The 13,017-nt window shown below is 39.2% G+C and overlaps 1 protein-coding gene across 2 annotated transcripts in view; it reads left to right on the top strand.

Annotated features, from left to right (window-relative positions):
- Positions 1–9,226, top strand: part of CIP2A (cellular inhibitor of PP2A) — a 29,485-nt gene extending 20,259 nt beyond the window's left edge. The window contains exons 15-22 of one of the 2 annotated variants that reach the window (XR_014510572.1): positions 196–270; positions 363–473; positions 840–1,036; positions 2,956–3,069; positions 5,554–5,636; positions 6,521–6,660; positions 7,785–8,110; positions 8,150–9,226. Coding sequence is in view for 1 of the 2 variants with exons in the window: in XM_083438327.1 (XP_083294453.1) it covers positions 196–270; positions 363–473; positions 840–1,036; positions 2,956–3,069; positions 5,554–5,636; positions 6,521–6,660; positions 7,785–7,955 (891 nt within the window). In the remaining variant the exon portion in view is untranslated. Of the gene's footprint in view, positions 1–195; positions 271–362; positions 474–839; positions 1,037–2,955; positions 3,070–5,553; positions 5,637–6,520; positions 6,661–7,784 lie in introns of both variants that reach the window. The other variant, XM_083438327.1, reaches the window with a different exon arrangement.
- The last annotated feature ends 3,791 nt before the right edge of the window (positions 9,227–13,017 follow it).

Genomic DNA, 13,017 nt, shown 5'->3' with positions numbered 1-13,017 from the left:
CATAAAGCACAAACATATTTATATGGATTCTATATAAATCCTTTAACAATTTATATTACTGTTTTGTTGATACAGGAATGATAACCAATGTTATCTGCCAATATAGTAGTCATTTTGTGTTGCTTTTGTTGAGCTTTTCATTTGTCCAAGTAGGAAAGATTCTGCCATAGCTTATGCTATTAACATTTTCCACAGGTGAAAGAATCAGCCACTGATGTAAGGGTGTCTGACATAATGGATGTGTATGAGCAGAAACTGTCTGCATTAGCAGTGAGTACATGTTTAATATGCACAATTTTTCATCTGATTGCTTTGTCCATACCTGTATTTCAATTTACTTTTGCTTCTGGTTTTTCTTTTAGTCCAAAGAAACTAGATTGCAAGACCTTTTGGAAGCAAAGGCTTTAGCACTTGCTCAAGCTGATAGACTTATTGCCCAGTACCGTTGCCAGAGAGCTCAAGCTGAGTCAGAGGTATGTAAAACAAACATTTGCACAAGAATTAATTTGCTGTCTGCTCATAGCTACCACTGCAAGCTTGTTGTACATCAGTATGCCTTGTTTTTGAAAACTAGGTTATACTTACTTGGGGGGTGGGGGTGGAATCAATACTGATATTAAATTTTTGCATAACTGCAATCCTTTTGCAGTCCACAATACCTGATGTTTCTAAAGCCTTAAAATTTTAACATCCAGTTTAAGAATAGATTGGTGCCCTTCGGAAGTTATTGATGTAATGTAGACTTCTCATTGACCAGATATTGTTTCTTAAGTGAGCTATGGAATGGAGCAGCAAACATAAACCACTAGTGAAATACATTCTCCTTGTCTTTCCAAAAGGCTAGAACACTTGCTTCGATGTTGAAGGAAACTGAACGAAAAAATGAAGAACTTGAGTCCTTGTTGAAAGCACAGCAAGTAGAATCTGAACGGGCACAGAGTGATATTGAACAACTCTTTGAACACAATAGGAAGCTACAGACAATAGCAGAGGAACATGAGATACTGAAAAGATCTTCCATTGACCTTCTTCAAAAGTAAGATGTTAAGCTACCATGAAAAATGTGTGAAGAAATGAGTCTTTGAAGCAAAACAACAACAACCACCCCACAACCTTATGCACTTGATCATTATACAAATATGCACATTTTCCAAAATTGATATGTGTGAGGCTTGCAAAAGTTGTAGTGGTTGTTGCAGGGATGGAGGTGGGCATCTGGTAGATGCCAAACCAAAACCACAGTATCCAACAGTAGGAATTCAGGGCATGGGTTTCAGATCGCACAACATGGGATCAAGTCTGGTGCACAGTCAGTCTTGGCTGGGGGAAACACTTTCCCTTTAGGTAAGGAGCTTGGTGTTTATAACCACTTCTTATTCTAGAAACTGCAGGTAATTCCTATGAGCCATGACCTGTGGTTTTGAGAATTTAGGCCTTAGTTGTAAGACGTGAATGTGATTTTTGATGTAAGACTTCACACGTATGGATAGAAGTTTATCTCATAAGATTAGATTATTCAGATTGATCTATATATTCAGGGCAGCTTGCAGAATTAGGTGGCAACGGTTGATCTCGGCTAGGAATTATTTTGGCAATTCCTGTCCTTGCTTTCTTGCAACTGTCTCATAGAGAACTATGATGAAATGGAGCCACCATTTCATGAAATGGAGATGTTGAAGGTGGGGCTGGCATACATATATATATCTGACTCCTACACATTTTTTGTCCTTGGCTGGTCAGGCTGAACACCTGAACAGGACTTGTCGAAAGCAGGTTTGTGTATTGACACTTGGGCAGAAAATAAGCTAGTCCTTGGTGATGAATTTGAAATTAATTTCACTGGGGACAAATGTAAGGTTAGGCAGGAATATGTAAGCAATGAGAATCAGATGCACAAGTAAAGGATGGGGGAGGGGGGAACACCTGGCTTGACAGCAGCACATAAAGGATCTAGGGGTTAGCAGACCACAGGCTTAACACGTGTCAACAGTGTGATACAGCAGCAAAAAGCCTATGGCAATTCTAGACTGCATCAACAGAAGTAGAGTGTCCAGATCAAAGGAATAATAGTACTACTCTATTCTGCTTTGGTCAGACCCTATCTGGAGTACTGTGTCCAATTCTGGGCACCATACTTTAAAAGGGACATTGGCAAGCTGAAACCTGTGCAAAAGAGGGTGCCCACAATGATCAAGAGTCTGGAAACCAAGCCTTAAGAGGGACAGTTAAGGGAGTTGGGCATGTTTAGCCTGGAGAAGAGAAACTGAGAGGTGATATGATAGCCATCTTCAAATATCTGAAGGGCTGTCACATGGAAGATAGAGCAAGTTTGCTTTCTGCTGCTCCAGAGGGCGGGATCTGAACCAATGCTTTCAAATTGCCAGAAATGAGATTCTGACTGAACATTAATAAGAACTTTCCTTCACTGGAGGCTTTTAATCAGAGGTTGGTTGGATGGCCATCTGTTAGGGGTTCTTTAGCTGTGTGTTACAATTAAGTGTTTTAAATTTGTTGTTAGCCTCCCTGAGCCCAGTTTTCTGAACCGGGAAGGGCACGGTATAAATAAAAAATTATTCTTATTCTTGCATTGCAGAGGGTTGAACTAGATGACCCTTCCAATTCTACAATTCTATGACTTTTTCCTACTATGCAAGGTTTCTTATTGCTATATCTGCATGGAAAATTAGCAGTAGTTCCCTAGGCCATGAACTGCATTTTAGTATAATCGCAAAAAGAAGTCCTGATCACAGATTTCAAATGTTTGAACTCTGTGATCATCATTCAGTATAAGCCCTCTTTTAAGGCTTGTACTTAAAGTTGCACATCACACCTGTCAACACACCTGTGAGGAAGTCCAGTAATTTGAAAGTAGGAACTTTGACACGTTCCGAGAACACATTTAGGAAAAGCGCTTCAAATTAATTATGTTTAATAATAATATTTTTCTCTTTTTAGGCATGAAACCATTGAAAAGCAATATAACGACCTGCAGCTAATGTGTAATTCTCTGAACAAACAACTTGAGACCATTAAAAGGCAGAACGAATCTCTCAAGCAACAGAACGACAAGTAAGTTCAGTTCTTACCTTAAGTTAAAAGGATGCTATGTTTCAATGAAAACCTTCATTTTTAATCAAAACTGCTTTAAGTGGGTTTTTTTTTTAACATACTTGGAAATATTCTGAAGTGTATTATGATTTGTTTGCAGTTTTTCAAAGGGTTTGTATGCTGCCTTTCCATGCACAGAACAATCATGAAGATGATAATCAAGCAGGTTCATATAGTTGTGTAGTTAAAGTGAAACTATTGTTTATGGCTTTTGTGGGTTTGGGTTTTTTTTTTATTTAATTAAGCTTAATCTCTGGTGTAATTCGTTGCAGATCATTTTGAATCTGTGTCAAATGCACAACTTGAAGTTGTTTGACATTTCTGACCAAGATGTTCAACTTCTCACTTCACCCATTTCCCACATTCACAAAAGCTTTCAAAACTGTGGAAGGGCAAGAGTGTTTCATTTTCCTTCTGACTATATTTATATGTGAATAGTAAAAATTAATATAGCTCTTCCAACAAACTCAACAATGCAAGATAGTCCAGTTAGTTGCCTTTAGAACTACATAAAATAAAATGATTTGGCTCCTGAGTACTGCGAACCGAAGGAAACTCGCAAACTGGGAAACTTGCAAGTGGGGGGGGGAAGGGAGATGGTTGAGCGTGGTTCACCATGGAAAGCTAGCATACATACAAAACTGTTGATGGTTTGGGTCTACTTCAGCATTAGAGATACAATTATGCTGGAAATCAGAATAGTGCATTGCAGGCATCCCCCCACTTGTTTACTACCGTGTATACGCGTGGCACTGGAATCAAATTCAAGCCCAGAAATGGCTGGAGACAGTTGGAAAGTCCTTGTGGCTTTCAAGGAGACCCTTCTGTGAGCGTCGAGAAGAGACTGGAGGCATAGCTGTTGCATGCAGCAGCAGCTTTCTCACATGTCTTCCAGCCAGTCCCAGAGCTTCGATTCCAGTTGTGGATATTTTTGGTACAGTACAGTGGTACCTCGGGTTAAGAACTTAATTCGTTCTGGAGGTCCATTCTTAACCTGAAACTGTCCTTAACCTGAAGTACCACTTTAGCTAATGGGGCCTCCCGCTGCTGCTGCACAATTTCTGTTCTCATCCTGAAGCAAAGTTCTTAACCCGAAGTACTATTTCTGGGTTAGCGGAGTCTGTAACCTGAAGCATCTGTAACCCGAGGTACCACTGTATTTTTTTATTTTGGGAGAGTAGTATTTTGGAGAGAAAGCGACTGAGAGGGCATTTAGAGGGTACTTCCCTACTTGTGTGATTTTCACTTATGTACATGGGTCACTCGAACATAAACCCCGGAACGTAACCCACTTTGGGAATTAGGTGTAAGAGTTTCGTAAAGAGGATGCAGGGTGAAAATCAGGTATACCTTTACCTCTCCATTCTAAGGCAGCAAATTCACATTGTTTCATCTCTCTATCTGATAAATTATATATATTTCCTGGCTCCTGTCCAAACAAATGAGAATTGAAACCATGTGTTCATATAGGTATCTCAGAATTAGACTCATTTAACATTTTCTTAAATGATTATTGGGTGGGAAATGCCAGTTGACGTTCATGGTGGTGATGGGTAGGAGAATGCCTTGTTCTTGTTTTCAGTTAAATAGAGAGATAAGATCTGTGGTTATCTTGTGTGAGTTTCAAATACATAGCATTTGAATGTTAAGTAAGATATATATTTAAAAAATCAATCTACAGGGTTGTTGTAAGTGCAATTAAATTAAAGATAGTATCTTCCCTGTTTTCACATAGGAAGTTCTAATGCTCGGTATGTTGTTTGCAAATGTCTGTAGTGGGTGTTTTGTTTTGTTTGTACTTTGCTTTGTATTTTTCGCCCCATAGGACGCACCGGCCCATAGGACGCACCAAGTTTTTTTGGGGGGGGGGAATTATTCCCCCCCCCAGGCCTCCCCGCTGCGCCTCCCCGCTGTCCCCGGAGCTTGCGGGGTTGGCGGCGGGGAGAAGCACGCGTCTCCCCGCCGTCAGCCTCCAAACCACATCGGGAGACAGCGGGATGGTGGGGTTCCGTCTCCCCGCTGTCCCCCGATCTTGTGGGGCTGGCGCTGCGGCTCTCCTGAAGCCTGGAGAGCAAGAGGGGTCGGTGCGCACCGACCCCTCTCGCTCTCCAGGCTTCAGCGAAAGCCTGCATTCGCCCCATAGGATGCACACACATTTCCCCTTCATTTTTGGAGCGGAAAAAGTGCGTCCTATAGGGCGAAAAATACGGTATGTCCCTTTTCTGCAATTGACAATGTGGAGGAATACTATTTGGCTTACAATAGCTATGGAAATAATGAAATGCAGGAAGAAATAAAGTTGAAAAATTCATTTGACTTTCTTAGCTAATCACACTGAATGATAGGCAAATGTTGCTGTAATATGACACTAATGATAAGGGGAGCGATTTTCTCATGTTTCTTCCATTGGAAGATCTTTAATGTTTGTATCCTTCAATTTTTCAGAACTGTCAGTCAGTTGCTAGAAACAGAAGAGCATAGAAAAGAATTGCACAAACATTTGCAAGAGAAAGATGGGAAAATATCAAGTAAGTTAGTTCTGACTTCTATATTAGCTTCATCAGGCGTCTGGCTTTATAGAGAAAACCTGGAACATGTTTTTCTCCAGCTATGCTACATTTGAACCATCTTTAAATACACAGACCCACCTCTTATTTCAATAGATTGGGCGATCCTATCATTTTTGCTTGGGAGTTTGCAATTACAGCTCTGTATCACTATGATACTATTACTTTACCCAGTTTCCTTTGCTCACTCTGGGATTTGCTGATGTTTGAAGTACAGCATGTTCTCTCATTTAGACCCAGATTCAAACTCTCAAAATAAACCACCAAATATGCAAGTGTAGCATGCCTCTAATGGCTCATGGGTATTTTCTGCTGCTACTTTGGGAAACTCCCATTAATCATCACAGTCACCTTATTGATGCACAGTCACAAGCACAGGTTTGTACAGATGTCACAACTACTTTCTTCATTTGGCCTGAGAACAGTATGTCCCTGCTCGCAGTCTACGAAAAAGCAGTAACCATTGTGGTGGTTGTTTACTGGTCATAAGGTGGTCATGTTGTAGCTACAGTTACCTGCTAGATGCAAGCAGCTTCCATTGTGTGTTCAGAGTAAATTATGTTTGTTTAAAAAAGCACAGGTGACACATTATATTTTCTTTTTTAAAAAACTAAATATACTTTAATGGGGGAAAGCTCTGTGTTACCCCTTTGAACTCAATTGTCTCAACTGAAAGATGTATATCTGCTTAGGCAGGCAATCACTTAACTCTGGAGCACAAAATATTAGCATTTGCTCAGTAGATGGCACTGTGGTGTAACTCTTTCAGTGGTCGCTTTAGAGAAGTTTTGTAAATTGGCAAAAAGAGAAACCCAAACTTCTTTCTTTCACAAATTCTTCAAAAGGTTTGCAACAGAAGGTAAAGATTCAGGAAGAAAAACTTAAAGCCAGGCAGAAGGAAAAATCAGATATGGAGGAGACTGTAGACATCCTTAGAAAGGAACTGAGTAAAACGGAACAGGCAAGAAAAGAATTGAGCATTAAGGTAAGCTTTCTGCTGGAGTTCGTCATTTTAGAAAAATTCTAATGGTATCAAGGAATTAGTTACTACAGTTGCAAATAAATATTTCTGTCTAAGTGGAGTAGGTGGTGGCTGCAATGCTGTTTTTGCTTACCTGGGAGTAAACCTCATTGAACTCAGTAAGATAAGCTTCTGCATAGTCATATGTAGGATGGGAAGGATTGAGGTGTTGGGAAACTGGTGGTTCAGAAGTTGTGGATTACCATTCCCATCATCTCTGACCATTAGCTATACTGGTTGAGGCTGATGGGAAATGCATTTTATCATTGACCCTTCTGTGTGGAGCAATGATGTTTGCAATTCTGAACCCATAGTGTAAAGATAATAAGGCCTTAATATTCTCATAGTGGGGAGGGACAGTAATACAGCCTATAGTTGAACATATTCTAGTAAATCTTCCTCAACTTGCTGGCCAATGAATTGCCAAAACCTTCTGTCTCGCAGATTGTGTTCCCTGCTATGTACATTCTGTCCCTCTCCTACCAAGTCCACTGCATCCTCTGCTTTCTGAACTCTCCCTTTCCTGTTCATGGCATTGTACACCCTTGTGGTTTCTCTTTGTGATCCACTGACAGATAGATATGCACGCCTTCTTGTCAGCATCTTCTGACAGTCAGTTTTGTCACTAGTTCTGGTCACATGAGGCACGTCTCGTGTCCTCCAGCTTTTCCCTCATCTCATGTGTGGAATCAGCTGAGAATGGTGATTTTTCTGACCAGCAATTTATTGTTTGCCCTGGACTTGCAACCACCAGCTACTGCCAGACTCTTTCTGAAGCATCACACTGTTCTCTCTGCACTACGATTCATAAATTATTTCCTACTTCCATCGTGCAACAGTCTCTAGGGCAGTTGTTACCCCAAAATATAATTAGCATGAACTATGGTTTCCAAAACCTCATCTCAAAGCTTGGTTTGATTCCAGATTTCTGTCCAGTCATAACCCATGGATTGTCTATTTAGATACCAAACCAATAAAGTTTCCTTAACTGTTCTTTGTTGTGATGTATGGATTCACCCAATTTACTAGATGGCAAATATGTATTTTGGAGAAATATGATTGAATGGTATCTTAATATATGACTTTAGGCATCTTCCTTGGAAGTTCAGAAGTCACAGCTGGAAGGACGACTGGAAGAAAAGGAAGCTTTAGTCAAAGTCCAGCAGGAAGAGCTAAACAAACATTCTCATATGATAGCAATGATACATAGCTTAAGTGGTGGCAAACTAAATGCAGAGGCTGTGAATCTCAGTTTATAGAATTTAGTTATCTGGTGCTGCGTTTCACAGGCCAACCAAAACTTAATGCAAGCCTCAAGTATTGTTACATATAGAAAAAAGAAAAAAACTTCTTACTGGATGCAAGCTAACTTCTGCTCATGTTGACACTAATGTCCGCATAGCAATCAGCTGCTGTGGGGGGCCTTGTTTCCTGATTTTGAAATAAATTTGAGATAATTTTGATACACATACTGTCACTGATAATAAGAGTTGGGTTAGGGTAGGTGATGTTGCACTTTTAGGCAAATTTCCAAGTATGAATTTTCGTCTGTTTTAAAACCCGTGTGTATAAAACCTAATTGACTAACATACACACCCAGAGATTAGAAGGAAAATGTATAAAACCTTGAAAGTATACCATGATTTAGGTGTTTAAAGTAATGCATAGATTTTAAATTACTACAATGTATTAAATGAATTGTGAAAACAGAAATGTCCTAGCCCTGTTAGCATGTGACTCCAAAATTCTGGACTATTAATTTATAGTTTCTAGGAATTAGTAAATATGTGAGTATATATATTAAGCTTTGTTTTATTTTCCAGTGTTAAATGTTATTTAGTTCCACTCACTTTCAATTCTTTAGATTTCTGAAAATATTTGTCATTTTTATCTAGAGATCACGCTTGGCTGCTGTTAACTTTTCTTCATATAATTCCTCTCTACACTTTGGAATATTTATATAGTTATATTTTGCTACATTTAGAAAAAGTTTCTATATTTTCAAGCACTGCCTGAATATTTTTAAATATATCCATATTTTGCTACATTTAGAAAAAGAGTTTACATTTTCAAGCACTGCCTGAGTATTTTAAAAGTAATTAACTTTAATGGGAATACAGTATACATTTTATATTTAACTTAGGATGTGAAGGCACAGGCATGTATTTTGCTAAAATATACTACATTGTATGTCCCTTATGTATTTTAATAAAAGAACCAATGGTATTTGGAGACATTTAAATTATGAAACTCCATTTGTACTAATGCCACTTAAAGTACAGTGGTAGTTAGCCAAAAATGTCAGCAAATACATTTAAACTTTAAGCTCCTGTGTATTAATCTTCCGCTTAACCATGTAGCCTTAATGTCATCAGTTGCATTTCCAAAAACTGCTTCTATTGTCTTCATCTCCATAGTGGCTTTTGTCATTTTAATAAAATATTTATTATAGGCTTATATTTGTCCTTTTGTAATATTGTTTTAAATGTTGTGTTTTGTCTCTGGGAAGGGAAATAAAAAATTATTTGGATTCTTGTGTTTGTGTGTGTTTAATATATAATTTAAAGCACAACTGTTTTGTTTACACAGGCATGATTGGATGATATGAAATTATCACCTCACTTTCTCTTAAGCTACACTTGTTATGTGCTGATGATAAAATAAGCTTCCTTTTTTAAAGAATAAGAGCAGCTGTTCTCTACGATCATTGAGGCACTTCTCACAAGAAGCATTTGAGGCGATAAATCTGTCTCTGGACTGTACTTTAGACGGGTGAGAGCAAACATGTTATCTCCCACTAATAAAGGAGTTCCCTGAGCACTCCTGCAAATCTTTTCGATGTACAAATCTGTACATGGAAAACTGAATGTCTAGGGGAAAAGGTTCTAGCCTAGCTATTTCCCTGACCAAAATTCAGCCATGAGTTCTCATGCAGTTTCGTGGGAATTGATTTACTACTTCATAGACTGTTTGGGAGAATAAGCATGAGAGAGATCAGAAACGGGTTTAAACAATTTTGCATTTGGAGAAACGTAGATTATTTTGCAGGAAATAGAACTAAAGAATTTGTGTGAATATATATTTCTGGAGGAGAATAAGAAGAAGCCAGCACCTGGCAATCATAACTTGATTTTAAAGTAAATATTTATTTTGTTCAGAAGTCACAAAATTTGCAGTTGAGCAGAGCTGTTTAAAAGTTGTTTTCTCAGTTTCAATTCCAATAATCAGTAGAGGGGTTCACAAGTGAAAAATAATTTGTGAGTGAAATACATTGATAGTTCATCAGTACAAATTTGGCATAATCCAAATAAGTCTCATGGTCTAATTGTTGGACTAGGACAGGGGTGCCAACTTGGATCTGGGGGGCAGATAAGCCCCTCCCTGAGTAATCGATCATAAGATGTGGAGCATGCACACTATTTGAATGGCATTGCCCATGAACTTTGTGGGGGGTAGCCTCAAATATTTTATTGGGGGGACCGAAGGGGTCTCAGCCCATAATGAGTTGGCTCCTATGGTCAAGGACTTGGAAGACCAGGATTCAAATCCTCACTTCACCATGCAGCTCACTGGATGCCCTTGGGCCAGTCACTGCCTGCCTCACCTACCTCACAGGGTTTGAGGGAGGATAAAATTGGGAGAACCATGCATGTCACCTTAAACTCCTTGGATGAAATGTGGAATATGACTATAATAAATAAAAGTGTTGAGCATACATCGCGTATCCTCCACCAAAATCAGTAAGACTTGAAAATGGTGAACCTTGACTGGATCATGGCTGTAGGGGCTGCGAGGAAATGCTTAAGCTTCTAGGAAGTACTTCTAAGCTAACTGCTGACCCTTAGGACTAGAATATTTTGGGATTTTTTTAAAAAAAAATTATTAGTTTTCCAAATTTATAACAAACATATCCACAAACATAAAAATAAAACATCAAAAAACAAACAAACAAACAAATATCCTGACTGTAGAAATTCCACTTTTGTTATCATTGTTAAGTGACTTTCTTGAATCCCCCTGGTTGAGTTTCCATATAAATCATTGTAGCAGTTTTCCAAAACTGATTTCACATAAAATTTACTTAGTCCATTAACATCTTTCTTTTCATTTTAACTTTTATCCCTAGTATTCTGCAACATCACATATTTAAATCCTAGGCCAATCTGATAGGTAAAGGTAAAGGTACCCCTGCCCATACGGGCCAGTCTTGACAGACTCTAGGGTTGTGCGCCCATCTCACTCAAGAGGCCGGGGGCCAGCGCTGTCCGAAGACACTTCCGGGTCACGTGGCCAGCGTGACATCGCTGCTCTGGCGAGCCAGAGCCGCACACGGAAACACCGTTTACCTTCCCGCTAGTAAGCGGTCCCTATTTATCTACTTGCACCCAAGAGTGCTTTCGAACTGCTAGGTTGGCAGGCGCTGGGACCGAACAACGGGAGCGCACCCCGCTGCGGGGATTCGAACCGCCGACCTTTCGATCGGCAAGCCCTAGGCGCTGAGGCTTTAGCCCACAGCGCCACCCGCGTCCGGCCAATCTGATACTCGCAAGTAATTCTATTTACGTTATCTTAACAATATTTAACTAAATAGTCTTTGAATTTCTTTCATTCCTCTTGATATTCCTCTTCCTTCTGGTCGCGGACTCTTCCGGTCAGGTTGGCTAGCTCCGAAAAATCCATCATCTTCATAGGATTAGAATATTTTGTGCAGCCAATGGCAAGATGAGTCTCTGTTCTAAATTTGAGGAGGAAAACAACTGGCATATGCTAGGCAATTCCCTCCCCACCACCACATTACCAATAATGAATAAAGCAACTATGTAAAATTGGATTTATTTTCTGTAAAGAATATACTAGATCTATATTGTTGAATGGGGGAAATTTATAACCCATCTTGAAAACCAGTGTAAACAGTTAAAATTGTTAGTAGGATTGGAATATCACTTAATGGTGAATTTTGGACACAATGGAGTTGTAGAAGATTTGGATTATCATAAAAGATGCAGGAGGAAATGATTAACAATAGGACCCACAAAGGGGAGGAGGGAAGTCCAGGAGATTCCTTGGAATCTTGTTTTTTCTGTTGTATGTTCAATATGTGACTGTAAATTTTTAATTTGAAAAACCAAATAAATTTGTAATAAAAAAGATCTACATTATTGATGCTCGTTTTATTTCCTTATCTATTTGCTAGTGCTAACAACTTATTTTCCTGCTCTTTCAATGCCCCCACCCATTCAAATGCCAGACTTGGCAGTTTTCATCCGAAGTTGGTTTATCAGAACTCATAAATGCTGAAGGAAACTTCATTGCTTTTTAATGCTCGAATACAACTGCAGATGAATTACATCTTTCCCCCAAATGCTCTCCTAATGATCCCCAAGCACGCTACACCCTTTGGCACTAGCTAGAAGCATCTGTCCTCAGGGCATGTGTCAGTTAAGATGCAGCTCTACTTGATGGTTAGAAGGGTGAGAGCTTTTTCGACAAGTGACTGTAAATAGCTAGAGCCAGGCTGATCTCTTCTCTATCAGAACTTGACAGTTACATAGGAGAAGCTGCCTTCTACTGATTCAGGCCATCAGTCCATCTGTCAAGAAAGAGGAGAAAATATGGAGGAAGGAAATGGGGTTACCTGGAAGGGGGAAATGGTTTTTTGGGAGATGTTAATTGAAAGAGAATTAATTTGCAGCTAAGAGCAACCAAGAGCAGCACTGAAGGAGGGAAGGAGTGCTGTTTCAATCAATTTTTAAAATTTATTTTGTGGTGACCCATGTAAAAGAACATGCGTAGGGATGCCTGTACCTGATAAGCATGGAATAAAGAGAGTAAGTAGGGAATGTTTTTCTCCTTTTCTCTACAAATGAAGCCAATGAAGCCATATGGCAGGAGATTTAGGGCAGACTGAGGCACGTACTAATTCACACAGTGAAGGTTAAGGCTATGGAATTTGCTTTTAAAAGATGTAGCAATGGCTGCCAATTCTGGTGGCTTTGAAACTTAGGTTAGAAGAAGAATATTCTAGCCACTAGCCATAGAAATAAAATGTACTGAAGATAAAGGTAAAAACTTAACTATACAAAATACATATTCTAGGCATCAATATTCAAATAATCTTATTCTAATTGCTCCTATTTTTTAGCAGTTTTTGCTGCCACCTGATTATCTTGATCTGTTAGAATAAAGGACACAGTAGCAATGGTTGAGTGACCTGGTATGGATAGTAGTAGAGGGGGAATAACCTCACTCAAATCTTTATAAAGAGTGCAAGCTGGAAGCACGTGGGCTACTGATTCAATACAGTACTGCTATCTCTACATG

The sequence above is a fragment of the Podarcis tiliguerta genome (genome assembly GCF_965153285.1).
Source record: "Podarcis tiliguerta genome assembly, chromosome: 4".
NCBI classification, from domain to species: Eukaryota; Metazoa; Chordata; class Lepidosauria; order Squamata; family Lacertidae; genus Podarcis; species Podarcis tiliguerta.
The sequence above is the reverse complement of the archived record's forward strand: the minus strand, read 5'-3'. Positions and strand labels throughout refer to the sequence as shown.